Source organism: Cryptomeria japonica, chromosome 4, assembly GCF_030272615.1.
Source record: "Cryptomeria japonica chromosome 4, Sugi_1.0, whole genome shotgun sequence".
NCBI classification, from domain to species: Eukaryota; Viridiplantae; Streptophyta; class Pinopsida; order Cupressales; family Cupressaceae; genus Cryptomeria; species Cryptomeria japonica.
This window is the reverse complement of record NC_081408.1, coordinates 329,760,884-329,788,609: the sequence shown is the minus strand read 5'-3', so window position 1 is coordinate 329,788,609 and position 27,726 is coordinate 329,760,884. Positions and strand designations below refer to the sequence as shown.

Below are 27,726 nucleotides of genomic sequence, written 5' to 3'. Positions count from 1 at the left end.
CATCAATCGTTTACCTACAGTATTATTTGTTGACAGTAATATTTTTCCAACATTTTGTTAAGTGTTTTTTTGTGTACTGACCATTTTGCACCCAAGTTGCTGGATTCCCTTTACATCTTTCAAGCTAATATTCTTTTCAATTCTGTAGGTTGTTGATTTTCAGTTTGGGCTTGGTACAAATGCACATCATATCATTCTTGAACTTTATGCTCAAGGAAACCTTCTCTTGACTGATTCGGACTATAATGTTCTTACACTATTGAGAACGCACAGGTTTGCTTTAATTCAGAAGAATTAAACTACTCTAATTTTGATGAATTATAAATTTTGTAAATTTCTTTTTTAAATGCTAATTACAGTACATGATATGGAGAATAAGTACATCCAGGGACAGAATAACCATAATTTTTTGTCTTTTGGGGTGGTGCATGATATGGAGGAGTATTAATTATTTATTTTGTTTCCTTTTGGCAAATGACTCTTTTTTAAAACAAATTGGGCTCTTCCTTTGGAATGATTTGAATACAAAGGGGGTACCTATTCCACAAGCAAAACACCCAAGGGTTTTGTACATGGCCCAACCACTTGACAAATTCATGTGTGTTGTTTTTAACACTTTCAGATTAAATAAAACTCAGAAAATCAGAATTTGTTTCTAACTAGGTTAATTAGATTAGAGATTTATAGTTTTTCAGATTTAAGCATAGCAAGGAAAGTGAATGAATAAAGACAAGACACAGTTACCTTGGGAAAACCTCCTAGGAGGAAAAACCCAGCCAGAAAAGATACTCAGATCTGATTATGGTTTTAGATTCAATGTGTATTCTTTGAGATATTCAAATGATGTTTGAATAGGGTAGGGAATCTATAAGTATTGGCTATGAAGGTAGCCACCCAAGATCTAGAGGCCTAATGCAAAGCACAATAACAAGAGAGAAAAAATGTGACAAGAATAAACTGTATTCTCATCAATAATGCAATACAAATGGATCAATATGATGATTATTACATAGGAGACCTCTTGGTTATATAGCCAAGGTGAGTACAAAGGAGTGAATGAGATAATGACAAGTATTGTTATCTCATGACATGATAACGCCGCAAAAGGTGGATCACCCACCAAAAGTGGATAAATGCAACCACTATAAGCAGATATGGTAAAGTAATAAAGGTACTAAAGGTGGAGACACCACATAAAGTGGAAAGTGGAGATGCTCCATCAACTCCTATGTTGTTCCCTAAATAAGCAACATGATTAGGACCTAGGTGGAGAATAACCAAGGTAAAACACCTTAATTACACCAACAAAATCCATCAGGTTCTGGGGCCTTATTCAGGTGGAGTTGAAAGGTAGTCCAATCGATCAGCTCCACCAATTATCGGAGTCCAATCGATTAGCTCCGCCAATTGGAGCCAGCAAGTACTCAATGTATTTAACAACTTCAACTTCAATTTCCTCCTTTGAGGAAGTCACCTTCCCATCCCTTGTATGAATTCTGTTGATTTTGTTCTGAATTCTCCTTGCCTTAACTGAATTTTGAAAGAATTTTGTGTTGAGGTCCCCATCGTCAAGCCATGCTTCTCTTTCCTTTGCTTTCCAATACATTTCTTCTCTCGCTAGGACCTTTGCATGTTCAACAAGAAGTCTCTTTTCCTTTGCATATTCTTCTTGGTACATCCCATTTTGGATAACTTGTTCACCAAGTTCAAGCATGTCTCTCTCAATCCTCCCTTTTTCTTTGAAAATATTCTTAAAGGATAAGGTATTCCACTTCTTGAGTCTACTTTTCATATGCTGCAATTTTTTGGAAAAGATATAACTTCTTGCCCTTTTATATCCAAGTCTTCTTTCCACCAACTCTTGATTTGTCCAATAAGGTCTTCACATCGCACCCACATCCTTTCAAATTTAAAGTAGCCTCTAGCAGGGGCGTGATCCTCTATTATCATCATTTCCACAGGTAAGTGGTTTGAGGGAGCAACAGGCAAAATTTTGGATTCAAAAGTAATGTTACCTTCCAGCCAATTATGTGATAGAAGGAATTGGTCAAGACGCTTAGCAATGTTGGTGAATCCACTTCGTCTGTTAGTCTAGGTGAACTGCCCATTCTTAGGTGGAATGTCAATGATCCTTGCCTTGTCCACAAGCTTTTGAAGTTTCTCATCAATCTGCTCTCAACCCTCAAACCACTGGTCTTTTCATTGAGATCAATGATGGGCCCATAAACATTATAGATGGTGAAAGCAAGATTGAGGACAAATCTTTGACCGCACATTTCATCCAACATTTGCTACACTCCAATACCACAACATTGACGTCTTTTGATTTCCATAAGACACCCAATCCACCCGCAGAACCAACAAAATCTTGAAAGCATCCATTCCATATTTTCCTATGCTTGATAAAACATTCGCCTTCTACCACATTAATCTTGGTTTCTTGCAACAAAACTAAATCGATCGATTGATTCTCTAATTGACGCTTGGTCATGCATTGCTTGTTAGGGGTATTTAAGCCCCTAACGTTCCAAAAAATAATCCTCATTGCTTCCCAAGGGAGAGTCTTCATTCCTTGGTACCTTGCATGGAACTTTGATGCTTGTTAACCCCTGTTCCACAATCGCTTCCCCTCTTTTCTGCCTGTTAGACTTTCTTCCCTTCCTCTTTCCGAATTTAAATTTCCCATCAATTGCTTTGGATGCTGATTGACTTATATATCTTGCATCAATAATCCCTATACCCTCCGGATTAGAGAGTTCTGCCTCCAAAAAGCCATTGTCTAAATTGTCTTCTTCGGAATCTACATTCTCTGACCTGTCAATTGGTTCACTATGTGCAGAAGCAACAATGCACGAGATTTCACCTAAATTCCCTTAAATCTACAACGGTGCACGAGATTTCACCAAACTCTCAATTTTTTATTTTTTATTTTATTTGCACTTGCATTGGGTTTATCCATCGTTGTTATGCAATTGTAAGGGGATCAATAGGTTTTGGAATGCAATCAAGCTTTACTCCACTAGGTTTTGAAGTTTGGATCTGAACATGCTCGAGCGTCATGGTAAGCCCAGGTGGATTGGAAGTTGCCTTAGCTGTTTGGGCTTTTGGTTTCAACACATTATGCATCCTAGGTTTTTGTCTACGTCGGTCCTCTTGACAGTCCCTTCTCCAACACAATACAATTTTTTTATTCTCCTCTATCCCAATATACTGTTTCTGGTGCATCTTGTCAATGCATAGCATTATCTCATTTGGTATTTGCCTGACCGCAACCACCTGAAGGCATGCTTATAAATACGAGTCCCCTTCCATTATTTCTGCATCAATGTCCATTAGGGTTCCTATTGAGCACCCGATTATGCCAATGCACTCCTCAGATTAGTATTCCATTGGTTGATTGTAGAGTCGAATCCAAAGAGGGCATTCATATGGAGCCAATTTTGCTAGGTCAAAATTGAGGAACCACTTCTACATATAGAGTGGGCTATGCCCTATTTGCTACAAACCTCCGTGTAAGACCTTATCCCTTTTTTCCACAGACACAAAATTGCAATGAAAAAAACCCTCAGGGAGAATCTTTACTATCTCCTGCATCTTCCAATTGTCTGGGATCCATGCCCTATTCCTCTTCTTGTCCGTTTTGGGGCCTATGAATCAACATATAATTGCCAATTCTTCTAACATCGCAATATCCTCTGGTGCCTCTGCCGAAATATTAATGGTTTTGCATTAATCTATGACATTCTGCCTTGCATCCGTAGGTGTTTCCCTTCTTATCTTCTCTTGCCTCTTGCAGATGCTCTGCATTGTCTTGCTCCCGCTCGCACATTTTTTCCGTTTTTATTTTATTTTAGAAATTATACTAGAAAGCAGGATTTTTAATCTTCTTCACAAACCTTGACATTTTTCTCTCTTGATTTTTTGGAGATTGGGTTAGATTTAACTTTTGAAAGTTTCATAACTTTTTTTCAAAATTTTGGTTTTCCTTGTGGGAGTTGAGATGTTAAAAGGCTTATTTTCTTTCTTATTAATTGGACGCTTAGTTGGGGCTCATTCCAAAGTTCCATGAATTCCTTACTTTTCTTCTTCTTTTGAGGCCTGATTTGTTTCCTCATAATCTTGAAATACTGAATATTTTTTTGTCTTCCTTCTGAACTGCCTTTGTTTTTTGGCATGGAAACTTATGGTTGCACTTGTGCTTTTTGAATAGGCTGGAAAGCTTCTTATCCTAATCTAGAATACTTTTCGACCTCTATATTGGAGTCTTAGATCATGGTTTTAAATTAAAATTTCATAGTGGTAAAAAATTCTTGGGGAAAAAGTCAGCATACTGTAAGTATAATTATTTTTTGAAAAAATCGAGATCTAAACTGGGAAAAATTTAAATAAAACGTAAAAAAATGTAGAAAAAGAGAGACAAAAACTAAATAAGTGAAAATAAATTAATTATTATAAGTCTTTTTATTAAATAAAGTATTTCTTCTAGAATCTTCAAAAGAGGTTAAATCATATTCTTTTGGAGAATTCTATGGGTTTTAAAAGGAGGTGAAGGCAAATCATTTGATCATCCTTGACTTGTTATGTGTGATGTGCCCATCAACAACCTAGTCATAATAACAATAAAAATGGTCAAGGGTGGCAGCCTTGATATCAAATTTTAAGTAGTTAAGAGTTAGAAAGTAGTAAATGAGCATAGCACCTATGCTAGATTATATATTTATCAATTGTAAAATGGAAGACCTTGAGTAAATCATCTTATTCCCATGGATGATAAGGGTAAGTCAGGTAAGGAATTGATGCATATAGACTTGCAAGCATCCGAGGCACTCACAATCAAATACAATGTTAAGCATAAAGACTTCAACCAACTCGCATATGTTTCAGTTTCATATCTAACTAGAAAATGCCGATATTCATACTACAATGAAGATATATGGATTATGAAAGAATAATGACACATAGACTTGTTCGAGCCAATCATCAACATCAAATCGGAGTAATATGGCTATGGAGGAAAGGCGGACTCTAAGTCAACAAAAATGCCGTTATAGCCTGTATCAACAACGATAGTATTATAGCTAGATATAAGAGCAGTAATAAGAGTTTATCTTTTGGGGCAGCCGAGGATCCAACAACGACTAGTCAACTATCAATCACAGTATTGAGTCACATAAACAATACCATAATGTCACTGAGTATTTCTATATGAAGCACCGTAATTACATTTGCAGAGGATGAATCAGAATTCAAGTCCGAAAGAATGCTGAGGATTGAAGACTAATGAATGACAGTGTTAAGTACAACAAATTGGTAATTAAAGTAGCATCGATTAAGAATTGTTATGAAGTGATTCGATTGTATTTAGTTAACACTAACCAAATGGTTAAATTGGGAAAGACACAATTTGGAGAAGGCAATGATAAACGATTGCCAAGAGACAAGGGATGTGTCTCTTGGAGCATCCATTCCCATCACATATGAAGACTATCCAAATCATTTGGAAAATGATCATTAAATTGGAAACTTATTAACTCTTATCCATATATTTGGATCTGCTCTTTGAGCATCTACCTATTTGGCTATTATTGGTTGCAAGCACATCAAGTACAGATCAGACACAATATCAGATTTGTTGCAAGTTTATAGCTCTATATCTGAGACAGCAACTATATCCCTATAAGCGATATTATCATATCAGACATTGCATATATTAAAGGATTATAGCAGACATAGAAATTCAATCGTTGTAAGCGATAATAGACAAGTTCATAGCATATCTCCTATTGTCAAAATTAGAGGAAGCTATCCAGATCTTTGCTTAATTATATCAGTTTGAGTCAGATGTAGCGGTGGTCTATATTCAATACATATATATTATTCTTTGAACAGCATTATCATTACTTATATATAAAAATCTTATCAATTGCATATTTCACACATTCATAGTGGAATCATAGATTTAATTCATAATAATAATCAAGACATGAAAGAAGTCTCTTGCAATTGGTTGTTTTATAAGTTAATTGTCCCTATTTCTTAAGTCTGAACATAAGAAGACATTACAAGTGGTATCAAAACTTTACATTTTGTGGTTATATTGGATTGTTCCTAAAAAGGGACATTACATTATTATTCTTGAGAAATTTTTTGAGAGCTTGTGTCTTCAGATTCAGCAAGTCCTAGGACGAAAACCCTTGGGTTTCTTGGTGGATTGGATGAAAACTGAATTCCATCCATTGGTGATTTACTTCAGAGTTTGGATGAAGTTGGCCTCTTCCTAATTTTTAGGCTTGATAAGGCCATTTTTACAACTTAAATTTGGATATGTTTGAGACTTGGTTCTTTTTCCACTTCCAAGCTGATTTGAGCAACTAATTTGAGATTCTTGAAGTGTTTTGAAATACCATTTGAGTTACAAATAGAGATTTGAAATTAGGAGCAGTAATGAATTGATGCAGGCCACTCTCCTCTCTTCCTACTCCTACAGTTTGGCAATCCGGCTTTTCATCTCTAATAAAACATTTTTCTTCATCAAATTGAACATTTTGATGTGTTTTAGTAATCTGAGATACAGATTAAAGTCTAAATATTCTTAAAGCTAATTTGAAGATTTTAATTGTAATTTGAAGATGGAATCTCTTCTTAAATCTTCCTTTCCTTTATTTGAGCTTTCTAAGGATTGCCATTATAAACGTTGCCACTAGAAACAAACACATCGACAACAGAAATGACAATGTGTATACACCTGCAGAATCAATATCTGCAAGATCCTCTCAAGAACTAAACACTTTAACTTCCCATGGACATCCATAAAACACTCTTATCTTCCCACGCACAAGAGCATAACAACATACCCTTAAGGGTTGCCACTAAAGCAATCAATCCTCTCTTTCCACATTCTCTTAATTGCTCAAAGGGTTCACATACGTCGAACCAAAATGGTAATAAATGATCTCTGCCATTGTTTACTGCTATATCTGACAGATTACATGGATGAATAATAATATAGATAACAATGCATACTAGATACAAGAGTAAAATATTTCTTTATTCGCACATGAAATTATTAGAGAGAAGAAGACTAGAGATGGTCGGGCAAGGATTAAATAAAGTGACTATTTTATTATTTTCACTTTATTTTTTAATTAAATTAATCAATTAAATTCATCCCTTCTGAAATATATTAATTTTTGGACAACTTGATCAACTAATTTAATTAAATCGCTTAATAAAAATTTGGGGATATTACATGTTCCTTGTCATTATTTAAGTCACTTTATAAGAATTTAGGGACATAACATTTTACTTGTCATCATTTGGAGGTATATTCTTTGTATCTTTAAATCTAATAAGATTTGCATAATTTCTATCCAAGTATCATTTGTGTTGAAAAGTAGTTGGGAGCTAGATGCAAATGATTTCTTAGGAGTGCATTTATGTTAATTTTTATTTCAATTTATGATCTATTATTTGTATTCTGCAGTTTTTCCTTTCTTTGGTCCCTTGGAAACATATATTCTCTTTTTGGCTAATCTTAGGATGTATACTTGCAGGGATGATGAGAAAGGTTTGACTATGATGCCACATCATTGCTATCCTGTTGACATGTGCCGACCTTTTAAGAGAACGAGCTTTGAGATGTTGCAAACAATTCTAAGCAATTTAAGAAAATCTGAATCTGAAGGTTCATTTCAAGGCAAAGTTGCAGAAGGTGGCATTAATCCTCAAGTTTCATCATCATTTACAAAAGAGCCACGAAAAGATAGCATGCAGAAAACTTCTCAAGAACCAAGTTCAGAAAAACCAGATAATGATAGTAGCAGAGGAGGAAAGAAAATTACTTTGAAGACTGTCTTGGGAGATAATCTAGGTTATGGACCTGCACTTTCAGAGCATATAATATTAGATGCTGGTTTGCAACCAAACATGAAAATTGACTCTAGTATCCTAGAAAATTTCAATAATGATAGATTGCAAGACTTGGCTGCTGCTGTTGCACGGTTTGAGGACTGGATGGAGGAGGTCATAACAGGTACAAATGTACCAGAAGGTTATATTATTATGCAGAAGAATATGCCTGGGAAAAGGGAAGGCTTGCAACATGAAGAAAGGAAGTTGGAGAAGGTTGGTGATGAATCCTCTTACTGAGTATGGTTTTACTATTTTGTTATGATTTGAAATTGTTCTGATTTTACAAAACTATACTACATTTGTGTTGTTTAAATGAATGAACCCTGGCTTTTTAAGTACCAGACCTTATTGTGATGTATACTAAATCCGTAACCCTTGGAGCATATTCTATTCTGGTCTCTATCAGCAATATCTCCTTCTTTGGCTATGGATTTTGCTCTCTTATAGTTGTATGCAATGTTTAAAAACAAGAAGTTATCTATTGACATGCTTGGGATCTACTGATTTTAGGTTTACCCAGCCTTGTTGGTCAGAGTATTTGTGCTCTTAGCTTGCGGCTTGTAGTTTTTTGTCTTTCTTATGGTTTAAGTTCCATTTTGGTTTGCACATGTCATTATTATTGGACCATTGGTTGTGTCAACAAGTCTCATTGACCCACTTTGGTGGCTCATAGATTAAGATTATTTCTTTTTTTTTCTATTTTACCAACATGAGATGAGGGGTATGCTGTTATCGTTTCAGAACATTCAATACACAGTTATCGATGTAGCTCTTGGGCTACATTCTCTCCTTGCTGATGCTTGCTGATGCAATTCCAGCACAGCCATATTTCACTTTAACTGCTGGTTCAAGCAACATATTGCAGATATCGAAGGCAGACTAAAGGCTCAAAAAGTACAGGTAAATCTTTTAAATATGGGCTGCAGCTGTTGAATGTGCAAAAAATACAGAGGTAGTTACATTACAAGACAAAAGATTTGCAGTAAAATGCAATTGAAGAGACCATGAAAATAGCTGAATACAGTAGATAGCTGGCAGCATAAAATAAAGAATATCAAACAACAAATTTTGACAGGAAACAAAAGGGCTTTCAGCTTGAGATAATCTTACGAACTTGAGAAATTTGAGGCAATTGAACAAGAAAGACTCTGATATTGAATGTCAAGATTCACACATTTGGGCAAAATATGATGCCAAGCTGCAATATGGAAATGTACTAAGGATTTGACAGGAAGATACTTAAATCTGCTAAGCTGGTTAGAGGAGATTACAAACTCGGCATACAATCTGTAGTTTTCTAGCCGGGCACCTAGGGTATTCAAGGTTGTTATTATGGATTTTGCAAATAATGGTCCCATGCAAGTTCCTTGTTGCAGAAATTGCTAAATATAGTTTCACTGTCTTATGTTTTGTCCTGATTACTTTAACTATCTTATCTTTTTCTGGTTTCCAATTATTCTTTTATTACCAATCATATCTTTCACTAAGATACAAACTTCTTTTAGGTATTTCTAGGTAACATTTTGTGCACTGTTTCTTTCTTTTGATGACAAATATAGCGTGTAACAATATTCAGGAATGCTACTCAATTCAAAGTGAATTTTCAGTCTATATTTGAGAAATTTGGTTTGTTATTGTCAATTATTTTTGGTAGATTCCTATTTTTAGATTTGTTATGATGTTATCCAAGCATAGTACTAGTTTATTTAATATTGAGCACTTATATGTTTATATCCCAATTGATGTATTGGTATCTCTGCAGGTTTATGAAGAATTTTCTCCACTGTTGCTACATCAAGTTGAAACACGGGACTTTGTGAAGTTTGGAACATTTGATGAATCAATGGATGAATTTTTCAGTAAAATAGAGAGTCAACGAGCAGAGCAACAACAGAGAGCTCAAGAGGACTCAGCAATGCAAAAGCTTAATAAGATCCGTTTGGATCAGGTTATATATTAGCCTTGTCTTTTGAATGCTTGATACCTATTGTCCAACTCCACACAATACATGATATGTTTAGCTGATTTATACTCGTTATTTGCAGCAATTGGTTATCTGTTACGTTGCGAAGGAAAAGCATTAGACATAAGATTACTAGTTGTGAGGTTGTTTGTCCTAGAGATTCTCTAGAAAGTTTCTTAGTCCCTTAGATTTTGGAATTATCATGTTTGTAGAACAGACTTTACTGGGTTAGGGGTTCAGTAGACAAGGTGCTGCTAAATAGGTAATGTTTATGGAAGCTTATTAGATTTTACATGCAGATCATTGAGGAAAAACATGAAAGGTCGTTTTCCTAGGGTGCCCCTGCTTATTTAAATATTGTGTCACTGTTTTTTAGATAGTGTTTCTAAAAAAGCAAAAAAACTTGTAAAGGATGATAGAGATCACCCATTTCCAAGAATTGAACTTAGACAACCATATTCTATACAAATGGATGATATTTTGATAAATGGTTGATTTTGGTGATCATATGTGCAGGAAAATCGTGTGCAAGCTTTGAAAAAGGAAGTTGATCATTCTATAAGGATGGCAGAGCTTATTGAGTACAACCTTGAAGATGTTGATGCAGCTATCCTTGCTGTTCGTGCAGCCCTTGCTAGTGGGATGAACTGGAAAGATCTTGAACGAATGGTTAAAGAAGAGAGAAAAGCTGGCAATCCTGTAGCAGGCTTGATCCACAGTCTGCAGCTTGAGAGGAACTGCATTACTTTGCTACTGAGCAATAATCTTGATGATATGGATGAAGATGAGAAGACACAACCAGCAAATAAGGTGAGGGTCGACTATGTCATCTTACCTTGATGTAGTTGATCATTGCTTTGTTATGTGTAATATTCTAAAAATAGAGGTTATAGTGTGTAGAACATGAAAAGATTTAAATATAGTCAATGCATGTTTGAAACTGTAGTGTTGATGCCAATGCTATTTTCAATCAGAGGTTAGCAACAACTTTGGTGGTTACTTTTTTGTTGTAAATCGAACATCCATCTCTTATTGGCATGTGTAATCCTGATATGCTAGTGACTTGTTTGGACAGAGACCAGAAAAGAAGCATGAAATTATTCTTGCTGGAGTTATTGTCTAATTTTAGTCATTATTGTCACATTTATATTCATTATTGTTCATAGAGAGATTGTGTTTTTCAATCTGTTTGAAGCTAATCCTTATTGCCAATTGTATGCTAGATAAGTATTTTGAATTAACCCTTAGGGATATGTTTAGGAATGTGACAGGGGAGTCTAGAAGGGGCATTGCAGAAGCTTTTTGTTACATCATTGACAAGACTAGTTGTTGATTGGATATTGGGTTATGTTTTGTACAGTCTTGGGGCCTAATGTTTGCCATTTATGCTTCTCAGGAGAATATTTTAACTGGCTCTGACTCGAAGAATATGTATAGGCAGGTGTACAAGCAGTAAACTGCTCTATCACAGTGTGACACATTTTGGACTTGAGAGTTACTTAGGCAAGGGAAACAGTAAGAGCTGACTTTGCACATGGAAAAAGTTTGTCCAAGAACTCAATAAATTATAAGGATCCAAAACACTCAATAGACTGCCTTTCCTGTACATGGAGTTACATAGGAAATAATAGGGTTTTCCACCCATGTCATTAGCATGCGGTGCAATCGGAGGTGAGCATCACAGAAGAATTGAGGGATAAATATTGCTAAACACTCCAGGTGGGGATTGGAGCATGGCTATCATCAAATATCATCAAATGTTTTCTGGAACCCTTGATAGATGCCTTCTAATGTTCATCATTTACCTCCCATTGGAAATTGGGATAAATTATCCAATACTTAAAAAACTGCTTTTCCTATATCCATGCTGCCCAATATGGTATCGTGGGTGTTCCTTCAAAGATCCCTTTGGAGATGGCTTAAATGGGCCACAATTTATTTGGAGAAATAAAAAAAATGTCAAAATAGAATACTCATTATAGACACATCACATAACAAAATATAATACCTGTTCTACATGGTACGGTCTATTGTCACGTAGAGATTGCTTTTGCAACTTCAATTCCTCACAAATATATGTGTTCCCTCCACTTGTTTTTTTCACTCATGGCTGTTGCTCCCTCATTTATTGCAGCCTTCATTCTATGTTTTGTATGGCAATGAGGGTGCTGTAAGTTTCAATTTTTAAGCTGTACACTGAACTGCCAGGTGATGATTTATTCAACTAATTGTTGACCACAACATGTTTTAACTTTTAACATATAAATCATAACCCATAGATATTATGCATCCTCTTAAAACTTTTTTATTCCTGTATGATTTTGGACCTTTAATGTGCAAAACATGGATGTTATGTTTATTTTTGTTTATATTTATGTCTATGATTGATCTAATAGCTGTTCTGTATGTAGGGTTTCTTGTAAAATCAGTGTTTCCATAAATGTATTTTTTTATGGTAACTAAGATTTTTCCTAAATTGGATCCATCAAGGCTCGATATGGAGCTTTGTATAATAACTCAATTTTTTTGTCAACTCATGGGTATTTGCATGTAGATCAGTGTTGTGACCATTTCACACATCGCCCCATTTGAAATGGGGACCCCCTCTTTTTTGCTCGTTTTTCGCTCACTTTTCGCTCGCTTTTCGCTTCGCTTTTAGGGTTTTGTTAGTCAGTCAATTGTCTGGATTTAGGGTCAAGCCTTAGGGTTTTAATTGCCGTCTTTTCAGGCCAGAATCCAGTCAGTTTTGAGAGCTTTTGAGCTTCCTTTTGTAGGATGCAATTTTGAATGCAATGATTTCGCCAAAATGGTCTATTTTCAATTGGAATTTTTTTTGAGTGCAGAGCTTAAATTTGTCTAAGTGTTGAAGATGAAGTGTGAATTTTTGTCCAAATGAGTAATTTTGACCAAATTTTGACTTTTTTGATTTTTGATCCCGGGCATGGGGAATGATTTGTTTTCGCCTTGTGAAGTGATTAAACTTGTGAAATCATGTTATTTTGACCTGTAAGAGCAAAATCGCTCTTGTCCCTCAGTGAAGGACCGGAGCTACAAATCAAATTTTGCCTTGTACTTGCAGGATTTTAATGATTTGACGATTTGAAGAGGTCCAAGGAGATATGTTTTACCAAATGAATATAACTTGAGGTGCCGTTGTGAAGAAGAATGACCCAAAATGCCAAAATCGCTCCTGTCCCTCAGTCAGGGACCAGGGCGAAGTTCTTTGTAGTTCCCGTCCCTCTCAAAGGGACCAGAGCGAAGTTCTTCATAAGGCAAAATTCCGGCAGAAATCAAGCAAGTTATAAGTTTGAAGGCAAGAAAGGAGGTGAGTTGAACCCGTTGAAGATAAATTGAAGATTATGAAACGTCAACAAGGGACCTAAATACCTAAGTTCGCTCCTGTCCCTCAGGGAGGGACCAGAGCGATTTTTACTTTAGATGATTTTCTTGCTCAATTTGAATGGACCCCAAGGCATGGGTGAATGGAATGGAACATTACGAATCCGTTGAAGATAGTTTTCGAAGATGATAAAGTGAAATGAAGCCCACAAGGCCAGGATCGCTCCTGTCCCTCTCCAAGGGACCAGGGCGATATAATGATTATACTATCGTTCCTCCAAATTCAAGACTTTCTAAGACGGAGAACAAGGTGGCAAGGACGTCTTAAGGCATCTCCATCAAGCACAAAGCATCAAGGGTCGTCAACATTGAATGAATTACATCAAGACCCCCAGTTCGCTCCTGTCCCTCAGGAAGGGACCAGAGCGATATTGAATATATTGGCCAATTCATGCAAAATCACGTTAAGTCAAGACTTTACAAGGTCGTAAAAGGTTCAAGGCGTCCTTTGAAGGTCATATACCAAGGTGTTGAACGTTAAAATGCTACCAATTTGTACAAAAGGCCTATATCGCTCCTGTCCTTTGGACAAGGACCAAAGTGATTTTTACTAAAACACTCATGTCCCGTCAAAACCAAGACAAGGCAAGGATAGGCAATATCAAGGACGCTATTTCGAAGGCAATGAACAAAGAACCAAGATCAAAAGTTTGCAAATTTGAGCCAAGACACATGGATCGCTCCTGTCCCTCTCCAAGGGACAAGGGCGATGATCCTTCCAATGTTTAAATGTCTTGTGGAATTCAAGCGAAATGAGCATGGAATGAAAGAATAGCATTGTTTGTCCTTCACAAAGATGATTGAGGCTCGAATTTACAAAGGTCAAGGAGAAATTATGAGGATCGCTCCTGTCCCTCTCCAAGGGACCAGGGCGATATTTGCCAAAACACCTATTATCCTTCGAAGATCATAACAAAACAAGTTGCAAAGGGTCTAAAACGCCATTTGGAAGGCAATGAACGAAGAGTTAGAATCAAAAACGATGAATTTCAAGCTAGAAGACAAGGATCGCTCCTGTCCCTCTCCAAGGGACCAGGGCGATATCACATTTAAAGACATTCCTTCGCACAAACAAGTCAATCAAACTCGAAGGACCCAGCTAAAATGTCGATTTGAACGTGGAGATGAAGACTTTGGACGTCAAAAATGCAAAGATCAAGACCAAATTGATGGATCGCTCCTGTCCCTCAGTCAGGGACCAGGGCGATGAGGTATGTATATTTCATTTTCAAATTTTGGCGCCCAAAACAAATATTTTTGAATTTATTTTAAATGCTAAAATTCGATATGTTTTGAAAATTCAATTAAATGGCATTTAAATATTGCGCTTGTTATTATTTTATTATTTTGCCTTGTAAAAATCGAAGTCTATTAATTAAAAATGAAGGCATTTAATAATTAATTGTTAAATTATTAATAAAAATTAAATATTGCGCTTGGTATATAAAGGTCGGCTTTGTTATTTGTTTAAAAAATCGTTTAAATTGCCTTATTATTTACCAAGTCGGCCTATATGGGGGTGAGAGGTAAGCGCTATAAAAGGAGGGTGAAAATCTTCATTTTCACATTATCATTTTTTGCCATTTCACATGCGATTTGGAAGACAAAGGGAGAAGTGCGAAATTGAGTTCAAGTGCGAATTTCATTTCAAGTTAGGGAGTGCGAATTCATATCCAAAGGAAGGCGCAAACATCATCCAAGGAGGTGCGAACTTGGTTTTCACTTGAGCGAATTGATAAAGGATCGATCATTTAAAGGAGATCACGTCAAGGGCATCTCCAAAGGTGGCGAAATTGCTATTTGAAGAGAGATCACGTTGAAGGCCTTGTAACGTCAATTTTGCCTAGGCGAATTTTGTTCATTTTTGCATTCTAGAGTTAGCTCTTTCGTGAGGTATGGCGATTTGGTTTTATTGTTTTAAGTTTTAAATCGTCATAGCTTAAATTTTGAATTTTGAATTCCTAGCTCAATCGTTTTATTTTAGGAAATGATAACTCAAAGACTTATCATGAAGTTTCCTAAAATATTCTCTAATCTATGTTATTTATTGCAAAATCTAGCTTCTCATTATGAAATGTTGTGTAGGTATGGCAACCCCGAAGGCGGGAGCATCCACCAGTCGTTCAGCTCTCATGAAAGAAGATCAGAAGACCGAAGAAGTGGAGACTAAGATCGTGTCCAAGTGGAGCAACATTGGAGATACAAACTTAGGCAACTTCAGCACGAAGAAATTTCGAGAGGTCCCTTACATTGGCAAACCATCACCTGTCGCCCGGAGAATAATCGAGAGTGGTATCATTAAGGCGGCCGGCTTTCCTCCAGCTATTCAGTGCCATGAGTTGATGATCGAGTGTGCTCGTCACTATGATCCACAGTCCAGAACGATCGTATCCAATGAGGGAAACACTTTGGCGTACCTTTCAGAGGAAGCTATAAGTGAAGCTTTCCATCTTCCAGAGCACAGGGACATGATATATAAGAGCTTAGAAGGAGCTAGGTCAATGTACGAAGATGATCCAGATGCTTCTCTAAGCATAATCAATAAGAACTGGTTACTCAAGAGTCGTCCCCGTCTAAGCAAGATCCCGAACACACCGCACAGGATTGATTTCCAGGAGGAGTACAGAGATTTGATTACTATGCTCAACCGAGTTACAGGAGCCCCTCATGCCTTCTATTTTGAGAAGTGGATGTTCTACTTCATCCAGGTGATCGTTCAAGGGAAAGGTACCATACATTGGGCTAGGATAATTAGCCATTGCTTGGACGTACAGTTGAGAAGACTCAAGGCTACCAAGACCTTCCACATGAGTTCATACGTCATCTATGCCTTGATCAGGAGTGTTGAATACGCAGGACTACCTCACAGAGGAGTGATTGGAAGAGGACCCGGCGAGGTTAGAGCTTGTGATTCCTATGCCTACTTGCATCATCCGCCAGGGAGCAACTACAAGCTAGTTAATGATACCTTCACGATGCACATCACAAGGACGTTGCAAGGTGGAATTCACAACAGGTTATCTCAGGATGCACAGGAATTCATAAAGAGGTACGGTGCTTGGTTCATTCAGTTTCCCAAGTTCACTTATATTAGGGTGCATGGATGTCCTTTACCTCCATACATGTTGCCGAGATATCCGACAGACAGAATTGTGTTACTTGAAGTAACAAGACAGTTGGCAGCATATGCAAGGGCATTCAGACACAGACATCAGAATGGAGTTCCAGTACCCATCATTTTGGGCAATTCAGTTGTGGTATGTCCTAATGCTTTAGCCATGGATGACGCGGAGAAGGAGTTAGCCTTGTATTCTTTTCTATCTTTTGCTTTGAGAGAAAGCTTTGATCCACATGGGCATTTAGAGGAGACAGTCGGCAGAAAGTTTAGGCATGAGTACCAAATAGAAGATTTTATGATGAATCTCTTAGATGATCTTGAAGTGAAACGAAAAATGCATTCTAGATTGCCTTTGGATTTCATCAGGAAATGCAGGATTTACAGAGTGGCCGACCAAGCTCAGGACAGTGGCAGACATATCCAGTCTTCCTATGATCGAGAAAGCAAAACAATAAGGTTAGATTGGAATGAGCCCGAGGTCATGGATCTAGATACTTTGATGGCACCAGTCTTGTCTTGTACTTGCAGATGGGTTGACATACAACATCAGAAGTTGAGAGAACAAGGCATAGCTATGACTTTCACTTTGGAAGAGAAACCAGCCGAAGGTGGAGCTAGTGTGAGTGAAGGCAATCCTAATCCTAGAAATTCAGGTGAAGGTAACCTTCGATGTGCCAATGAGGGCAATCTCCATCCAAGAGGTTCGAAGAGGAAAGAGAGACCTGGAAAGAGAGAATCTTCCAAGAAGAAACAAGAGGCTAACAGAGATCGATCATCCGGTACTTCTTCTAGACCTGAGAAGAGAACAATTCAAGTGGAAGAATCCATGGAGTCTATGGTACAGAATGACAGGCAGGAAGGAGGACAGGCACAACATGGTTCACCAGATGGATCTCTCCAGGACTATGAGTTAGATGAAGATAAAGAAGACAATGAAATGACATCTCCTCCCAGACAAGAAGAAATAGTGCACAAAGAGATTCAAGTTCAAGAAACAAGATCGATTATCCCAGATTGGTTGAAGGAAAGATTAACCAAGGTGATCGTAGTAGAGGACGAGGACAGTGCAATTGATTTAGAGAGCCTTGTTGGACTTTCACACGAAGTAACAGAAAAGAAGAAGGCTATCAAGACGTCCAAGATGATTCGAGATGAGACTGGATCCAGAAAACTGCAGATAGCTACACCGGCAGTAGACAAATATGAAGGTGAGATCCTAGCAGAGGAATATGATATACAGACATTTGAGCTAGGACCCTCTACAGCAGAGCAGACACTAGATGATGCTACCGACTCATTTGAAGCATTAAAAGACAAGCTTAGAGAAGAAATGGAGAAGAATAGAAAGCTTGAGAGAGAGGTCGGTGCATGGAGGACATATTTCAGTCACATCAATGAACCTTTGGGACGTCAGGATCCAGCTAGATCACCAGTGCAAGCACTTCCACTTCAATCAATCAATGAAGCAGAAAGATTCAGGAACATGGTCCAGCGTACAAGTAATTGGATGGATAAATCTCATACAGTGGCCATAGAATTTGTAACAAGGATGATGAAGATTATTCATCAAGCTATCCAAGTTCTTGAGATAATCCACAATTTGATGATAACAGTAGCTGCATTTGCCCATACCAAAGATGTCATCATTCCTGTCTTGAAGGTAATTACACACACATCAAGGAAAGTTTTAGCGCAAGAGAAGATCTTGGATGGAGAATCTCACAGTTTGTTTCAGTGGTCAACCTTACTCCATATGAAGAGTGTTTTCTTCAAGGACATCAGCGTTAGATGTGACCAAGTTGAGGAGGTGATCAATCCGATCCAGGACAGAGTATTTGAGGTACTTCGTACCATTCTTGGCAGAAGGATCGAGGTCGAGACAGATGTGGATATGCAGGAATTAGAGGATAGAATCAAGGTCATCTTTTGCAAGGACGCAAATGTTACAGATGAGCAATATGATCAAATGTTTGCCACCATGCTCCTGATTGAAAGAACAAAGGAACTTGAATCTACTTGGGACGCAGCTCTTCTAGATGCATTCGATCAGATCATCCACTTGGAAGAGAGTATGAAGAATCTTCCCGAGATTCCAATTGCAGAAATCGAAGGAATCGTGACAAGATTCATTGCATATGCCAAAAAAGAACATTGGAAAGGGAATAAGATTCTAGGTGAAAGGTTGTTATAGATGACATGGCATCTTATTTGTCATTGGTTTATGTCTCCTAGATTTTTGTGCCAAATTTAATATTTGGCTATGTATTTAATATTGTTCAGTAAAAAGGAGGCCATTTGTAACAAACCCTAATTAGGGTTTAGGTGTCATGATCTTGACCGTTGATCTACTTTCGATCTGGACCTTTCATTGTAATTGGGGATGCTATTTATACCCCCATTTTTCATTTCATTTGGTAATGGTTAGATATCAGAGAGTTTATTGTATTAGAGAGATTAGAGTTAGAAGCAATTTTATTTTGTAGCAAGATTGAGTTTTGAAGAGAGGAATTCAAGCAATTGTTGTACATGATGACTTGGAAATCAATAAAATATTGAAGTTATGGTGTTTTGTTGCAACTTTCTTGGTTATCTTCATGGTTGTTTAATCTACTTGAATCATGCTCAGTCAAAGTAGTGTGTTAATTTGAAGGATATAGTGTGAGACTTGATTTTTGGTAGGATTCGCTTTCCATACCACTAGCTTCTTGCTGATTGTAGGAACGCTTTGCGTGGTCGACTGGAGAATACTTTGAGTCCCTTAATCTTCAATCATTATTGTATCTTGGATATGTACCTTCGTGGTAGTGTCTTTGATCTTTGATGCATTGAATATCATTTTGTTACCTTAGAAGATCGCATCAATTTCAATAGAGTTGTTACCTTATGGCAAAATTGAAATTGGTTGAATCTTGCCAAGTCTTGTCTACACGAAGTCATTCTTAGGGTTAGATTAGACTAGACCTCTTTCAAACCCTACTCTTTTGTTATTTTGAAAAGTTTCTTTAGTTTAGCAAATCTTGAACTTTCTGAAGCGTAAGACCCCTTGGAGGAAACAACAAATCACATCATACCGCTGGAAGCTTGTCCACACGTAGAGACCCTACTAACCAGAACCTTGGAGTCTTCCTAACTGATCCTTTATGCGAATCTTCAGCAGTTAGAGGCTTTTTCTCAAGAGAGGATAAGATGCCTATTGGTATTTTATTCTGTGTATGATGGTGTATAAAATACACGTCAACAATCAGCCCTGGAAAGTAACTCATCTGACTAGTTTTGTGCTTGTACTCACCCTAAAACTCACAGTTACTCACGGGGTGAGTTTTGGTCTAGTACATGCCCCAAAACATGTAGTTACTTGCATGAAACTTGCCTGCCTGCTTCCAAACACAGCTTGCTGTTAAAAAATATGTTCATTGTTTTACTTTTTACCTTCTCGACTCTTGCTATTGTGCTTTTGATTTCTTGATTCTCATTGCATCTATTTTAAGTTGATCTGGACTAGTTTCAAACTTTCAAGTGATCTTTTATTGATTTGACTGATTTATTGACTAGATTTTAAAGTTATGTAACTAATTTTTAATTAAGATTTTGCTTTTTATTTTCCTTTCATTTTATTTGTGTTCTATCTCTTCTAGGGTTTCAATCTTTTATTTCGTTTCTTTTTTAACCATTTTCTTGTTTCATTCAGAGCTAGGGTTTATAAATTTCAAAGTTGAAACTTGTTTTTTTCTCCTCTTTTCTAAGGTTTTCAATTTTAAAGATAAAGATGATATCTTCAAGTGGTTGTAGTAATACCTACTTAGAAGTATGACAGTCTGGCTTTAGAATCAAGAATACTTACGCAACTATTGTGGCTTTTGAATGAGAGGACACATCAATCGTTTCAAATATCACTTTGCATGAACCCTTGGGTTAGATTTGCAGCTGTGTAATTCAGTGGAACCCAAGGTTGAATGAGTAATGAAGCTTCTCCATGCTATCTATGAGGAGGAAAAATAGAAAAAAAGAGAGGTGAAGCAATTGCAGTTGTGATGATTCTCCTCTTGATTCAAAGACTGAATTAGTAGGCTCTTGTTGTGGCCTATGGATATGGGGCTCATCCACTGCGGAGAGTTCTATCTGGTTGCATTTACAGGGATTCTTTGTTCCTCATAATATGCACGGTGCACAAACTGTTCTTGAAAGTATTTGCTTGGATCTAGGAGAGGCACTATGAGGTGACGATGACCATATTGTGAAATGTTGGTCAGTGCATTGACTAGAGCCAGAACAAGAGTTCAAGGCAGCTAGTGTACATGATTTTAGAGGGCTTTTGTTAGGAGGAGCTGTGAAAAATACCAAGGTAATGGTAGAAGATCAAAAGAGAATTTTATGCAAGGATTGCAATATTTTGTTCAATGGATGACAGGGACCACACATTGATGAACTCCCTAATGGCTTTAGATGGACACTTGGGAGTTCTTGAAACCAATTGAAGCCTTGACAAATTTAAATATTTAAAGATTTCATATGGTTCCCATGGAAATCAGTTTTGCATATATGGCAACCAATGTTTGCTCCTTCCTAAATTTTTTGACTTGTCTTTGTCAAAAGTGGTCACATACTACAATAATGTTTTTGACGGTTTTGACAAGACTTTTACATTAGATTTGTCAATGAAGGAAGGGTATTGAAAAGGATTTTGGGCGTCCTTCATTATTTGCATTCTCAAAAGGACCCTTAACATTTTTATCTCTTTAAATTCTGTTACTTCCCCTTGTTACTTGAAAAATCCATGCTCACCATTTTGATTTGTAAAGAATTATGTAACAACAAACTGAAAAAAAAACTAGCAAAATTGATGCCTAAAGATGAATAAAAGTCCCCATATCACCCATGGTGATTGTAGCTTACTTGGCAATGGATGCTCTCACACACAATAGTGACAAATGCTAACAGTAATCTATCTTTCTTTCCTTTTCGCAGCTGCAAGTGCAAAATATAAATTGTTTGTGGTAATTGCGAGTTGCAAATGAGTGGATAGGATAGTTATAAGGAGGGTTTAGGGTTTGATAATGGGCTTGGTGGTTTTGTGGTCCACCATGCCCTTTTCTTTCTTTAAAAAAAACAGTCCTTTTTAAATCCAAAACAATTTGGGCATGTTTGGACATTATAGATGCCATGGAGGATGGGTATGGAGGGCTTGTGAGTGGAAAAGTCCTTGTGTAATATAATAAAATAATGATGGTGATTGTTTGTTGCACTATCACTTCCGATTTGCAAATTAATGGGCAAGTGATCTAAATTTTGAGTAGTTCAGACCTTGAAAGGTTCCACAAGTAGGCACATTTGTAAGCTACTACAAGTATGCTACAAAGTTGCTACTGGTATGCTCAAAGTATTCACAAAGCTGCCACAGGAGCATAGTTATTGCTACAGAAGACTGGTAGGTGCTGAAGGTGTTATATTGGCTGTTAAAGGTGCTACAGGTATTCTATTATGCTACAAGCTGATCTGTACGAGCACTGCAGGTATTCTTCAAGGCTGCAGATTTGTGTGTGGCACCAGCCTTCTCATTTTTGGTGTAAATAATAGGGGACCATTCCATTTTATCTTAGGCACAAATTGGGAAAGGAAAAATGCTTTAAGTACAATGAAGTATTACAGAAGAAGTTGGGCCATTGGGGTCAATGTTAGCCTCATTGATTTTAGGATTGTTGCAAGCCCCCAAAAATAACTCAAATGGTGTCTAAATTGGAAATGGCTTACATATTTGGACTTCTCTTGATAACTAATGTGATATCAAAGATTCAAAAATAAAGTGGATGCTTTGTTTTGATATTGTAGGATTTTGCCAAGATCAAGGGCACAATGAAAAGCATAAAAAGAGAGACAAATGGAATGACAAGAACAAAACTGTATTCTCATCAATATGCAAATGATCAACTGGATTAACCAATACAATGAATATAGGCCTGCTTATATAGGCAAGGCCATATGGATGTACGAGCACACAATTATGACATGTGGCTCAATGAGAAACAAGGGTAGGTAAGAAATACTAGGGGTAGGTAGGAGAAATAATATAATATTCCACAAGAGGTGGATGACCCACCGAATGTGGAGTGTAACAGCAAAATAAGACCACAAAAGGTGGAATTTCTCCTACAAGCTCTATCTCTATGTGCACACTTCCCTAAGTGTCTCAAATCCAAACTACGAAGAGATGCATTATCCTAAGTTAACTTAAGTAAAGTGTAATAATATCCAAAATGAATATTTATTTACACCAACAGATACCATATATGCAAGTTATGGCCATCAGAAGTTGAGAGTATGTGCTGATAATGGGACTGCTATAGCCACAGCATGTTTTTCCACTTGATGGAAGTCTGATAAATGTGTGTTTCATCCTCAATGAGATGTGTTTGATTGTATTTAATGATTGTATCCATTTGGAGTCTAGTTGGACTTATCATAATTAATTTTTACCTAAACTTGCTGATATACAGCTGAAATACTCAACAAACTTTTTGAAATGCCATAATGTGGGGAAGCAAATCCAAGAAAGCGTCTCTTGGACTTCCTTTGCCATTGTTCGACATTCCCACTGGAGTATATGACAATAACATGCCATTTTTCAGATTGCTAAAGCCGAAAATAAAGGTGAACAGGAACCTGTAAATTGCAAAGAGCAGAGTGGATAACTGAGGTAACTTTAGGAATTGTTATAGCCCCAGTAAAACCATTAAATTGGCAAATCTCCTTGTACTGACGCTATCAGTGAGAATGAAATGCTAATTTGCATACCCTTCTTGGAGCTTTTCATCCATTTGGGTTTCCTCTAGGTGAAATCTGTGTCCTGTGTAATCTCTCTCATTGTTTGCCCTGCTCTTTATTTTATTGTCTTGCTTATTTTGCACAGCTAACTAAATGTGTTGGGGCAGGTTACTGGGAATAGTGATCAATAAGCTAACCTAGGAAATCCATTGTTCATGCAACTATAGTGTTATAAAGCCAAAAGTTCTGTGGATCAGCAGGGCAATTTGTAATGTTCCTTTTTCTGATCCATTCCAATATTCTTGGAAACTCCGACTTTCTTGGAGAGCATTAGCTTTCTCCAAAATAAAATTCTAACAGTGACAGCAAGTTCTTGGAACCAAGATGTGCACAATGGTACTTTCCACGAGCGACTTTGACATTCTGTGAGCACTCCAAACTTCTTGGAGAAGTCCATCATCCTTGGATACTGCTTTCTTTTGGTGGACTAAAGTTGCACTTAATGAGTTCATCAAATTATGATGACAATTTAATATTTTCTGTTAGTCCTTGGGATGGTTTGAAAAGGAATTTATTAAATAATTAAGTATCAAAATTGTTGAAATAGTAAAATTCAATGACAACTTATATTTAATTATTTAAAAAATTGTTTTAAATGTGTAGATAAAGTGTCGCATGGCTCAAGATGCTGAAAAGTGGTCATAAGTATACTTCATGTTTATTTTATTAAGAAAAAATGCTTTTTTGGGAAAACAACGAAAAAAAGGCGTTTTCAAAAAAAAAATTGCTTTTTCAAAAAAGAAAAAAACAATACTTTTTTGAAAAAGCAATGACAAAGTAAAAACATTTGTTTTTGAAAAAGTAATGAAAAAGCCTGAATTTGCTTTTTCAAAAAAAAATGAAAATGATATAAAAGGAGTTGGGTCTCTGGTAGAGGGGCTACTATTGAAATTTCGTATTTTCTTTGAGAATGAGCTTTGTTCTTCTATTTAGATGAATCTCCATTAATAAATTCAATTTTGGGGACGAAAAATCTCTTAGCTGGCTTTGTTGTTTCACCCTAGAATCCACATCATGCTAAAAGTTGTAGATTGATTTTTAGATTCAGTGGGTTTTTGGTTGTGGTATGTCGTTTTTTAATTTTTGGGTTTGTAAAGATCATAGATGAAAATATCATGTAAAAATCGTTTGCATCACGATTTATCAGGAGTCAGAAGGGTAAAAGATTCAATCGCTGAAAAAATCATACCCGATTTTAAAAAAAAATCACGAACTTTGAAAGTGTTAAAATTGTGTCTATAAAGTTGTATTACATCCGACACACAAATTGTTCAACTTTATGTTGATCTTTGTAGCTTTGATAAAATTACAATTGACGAAAATACCTTATAGTCCTCCATTTGCTAGTGGAACAGGCTGTTGAGAGAATTTGTTTCATCTTCCAAACATGACTATAATTCCAAAAGCCTTTCATCATTTGGTTCCATCCGACCCTAATCTTGCTTCTTTGTCCATTCTTCTTCAGAGTCCAAATTTGACAAATTCGATGAAGCCACTTCTTCACCAACTGCTCAGTTCTTCAAATTGATTATATGCTTTTGACTCTTGTTCTCAATGGAGATTGTATTCTTTTATCAGGTGTGATCAGCCTTGGTTGCTACTAGCCAACCACAATCCAACAATGCATGCTATGCTTTCTATTGTAATGAAATGACCATAATATTCAACAAAAATGCTTGGGATCCAATAGTTACTTTTTGATCTATTAAAAATCCGAGTACTGTAATATCTTGTTGATACGCATCCACCGGTTGAAAAGTTGGGGGTTAAATGGTCAGCTTGCCCAAACTTCTCCAATTTTTTTTTTTGGAGGTATGCTCACACAGATCCACTATCAACAATTGTATCGGTGAGATTCCTTCCAAGGATCTCCATATTGACCGTTGTTGATTTATTTTCTATGTTAACTACTAGTAACATTGGATTAATCACTTGGTCACCTAACAACAAAGGTTTAGTCATTGGCTCTTCATTCTCACCTAATCCCAATTGGTTTGTAGCATGCACCATCTCAATCTTTTTTAATACAATAACATTTTGAAGTTCATGAATACTTTGTAATACATCCACTATTTTAATTGGTATGGTAGTTTGGAGTACTTGCCTTGTAATATTTGTACCAAATTGTGATTGATTTGTTAGTGTACTTGCATTGCATTTGAGTGGCATCATTTGTTATGCATAGATTCTCCACTTCAGGCCTTGCTACATGAACCCTTTCTTTTTCTATATGTGGGTCTAGTTAGACAACCTTCTTTTCTTGAGCGCGAGTAACAACTAATATTTCATTATGCCTTACATCAATTGTGTTGACACTAGCCTTTTACTTCAAACATTTGATGTCTTCATGGTCTCCAAGCGACATCATTTGCATAATAGTTGTAGTTTATCCTATTTGTGCCGGCAATTTCTTGCAAAGTGAAGTGTCCCCATTTATTACTTTGTTGGTATGGTATAGTGGAACATCCTTGTATTGTATTTGATTTCAACCTCCTCTTTGGTTTCAATATCATGTTGCTTCAATGGAGTGGACTGCTCTTCTTGTGTAAAGTGTATGAGCAGTCTTTAAGTGAGTGGCCTAGGACCTGATAGATCTCACAAAATAGCTTCTTTGGTCAATTAGTTTTATGATGTCTTTCACTTTTACATTCTATGCACTAGAGTTCTTTGCTCTATTTCCTATTCTCCTTTTTTTGCCTTCAGTTCTTTCATTTTTAAAGCATGTCTTTTTGGAGCACTTGTACTATCTCTAATTCACCTTTGCTACTATCATCCAAGATTTTGTTATCTTTTGTTTTTCTTTTTCTATGTGAGGACATTTCGTCCCCACTCTCTATGTCCATCACTTGATTGCTTTGGTGTAGGAAGATGGAGGCACCACCTTCATTTTCTTTGGTAACGAGGGAGTAAGGCCTTCAATGAATCATCTTTTCTTAAGGCCATCTGCTATTTTCTTTTCTAATTTCACTAATAGTTCTTTAAGCCCACATTTGTAAACCCTTTTGTTCTTGTGCTTACCTTGCTTTGTGTTATAGATCTCTCCTACAATCTCATTGTCATCTCTTAGTAATTTGAATTCTTCCTTGAAAGATTTCTTTAGTCTTTCCTAAGTAGTTTTGGAGACTAGATTGACGTGCATACTAGTCAATAGCTATCCCTCGTAAGGTTGTTGAAAAGGATTGCAGGCTGTAGGCAATAAGCTTTATCTTCCTATTCATTCACTGTCCATATTGTTTCATAGGTCTTGCAATGTTGTGCAACTTCCTCTAACCCATTGTATGTGAATTTAGGCAACTTATTCCTTGCAATAGGACTTGACAGGGGAGTTACCATTTTGTTCTCGTACAACATCAATGCTTGGAACTGAATTATCAAGGGGTTTATGATTCAAACACTCTAGTGCTTCACCGACTCGTCCGCATGGGAATCCTTAACTCCTCTTGCCTGAGTGCTCTATACAGAGTTGCCTTCAATTTCTTATTAAGTCTTTGGCCCAAGAGTTTTAGGTTCTCATTCCTTCATCTGTGTCTTCTTCGATCAATAATCGTTCATTGCCTCCAATGTTATTCTCAAGTGTCGAGTCTTTAGACTCTATTTCCCATTCTTCTTCATTTGTTAGTTTATCTACTTGGTCAGAAAGGTCAGTCCATGCTTCGTTGGGTAAGGGTAAATGTCTTGCTATCTCTTGCCACATCTTACCTATATGATTTCTTGTGGTGGAATTGTTTTTTATTTTTTGGATTGAGGTTCTGATTTCAGCTTGCACTTCAACTTCGGCTTTTGCTCCGACTTTGACTACATTCTTGGGAAGGGGTCTGACTTGGGAATTGTATGGTTTTGTTTTCCACAAGTGCTTCTCATAATCTTCCTCTTTTTTCTCTTTGTTCTATGATCCTTAAAGATCGTTTGATCTCTTGGTCTTGGCCACCTTGTGGTCTTTTCTTGCCTTTATTGGGATCTAAGGGCACAAATCTCTCGAATCTGACCTGATTTCGTATAAGGCAACAACAGCAATGTTTACTCTCCAATGTGATAAAATGAATACTTGAAATAGTGAACATAGTTAATAATGCATACCGAATAGAGGAGTAAAAGTACATCTTTGTTTGCACATGAATTATTATAGAAGTAGTCCAGAGATGGTCATTCAAGGATCAGGCTTGATCCAACTAGATCATGTTGCTTTTCTTAACAGTACAAAACATATTTAAAGAATCTGATAGTTGCCAAGAAGAACACAACCACCAACCATCCGACATTTATTACTAGAAATTGACAAACAATTAATACATAGATAAAACATATTTTTTTTTCAATAATTATGGATATTTTATTAATATAAAAGTAGTTTAATACATCAAGAATATCGAAATCAAAATCAAGGATTACCCCCTGTATCAATCTCCGGTCTAGAAAATACTTCTAACACCTATACCACTTGAACCACAAGATGTCTTATCGCTAACCATAAACCTACACCCAAATTTAACACCCTGCCACCACCAAAATGTGGATT

General features: G+C 36.7%; 1 protein-coding gene across 1 annotated transcript in view; it reads left to right on the top strand.

The window, feature by feature from the left end:
* Positions 1-27,726, top strand: part of LOC131063572 (uncharacterized) — a 176,336-nt gene that overhangs the window by 37,120 nt on the left and 111,490 nt on the right. Inside the window, exons 4-7 of the mRNA XM_057997424.2 lie at positions 149-273; positions 7,554-8,124; positions 9,674-9,859; positions 10,391-10,684. Of these exons, the coding sequence (XP_057853407.2) occupies positions 149-273; positions 7,554-8,124; positions 9,674-9,859; positions 10,391-10,684 (1,176 nt within the window). The remainder of the gene's footprint in view (positions 1-148; positions 274-7,553; positions 8,125-9,673; positions 9,860-10,390; positions 10,685-27,726) is intronic.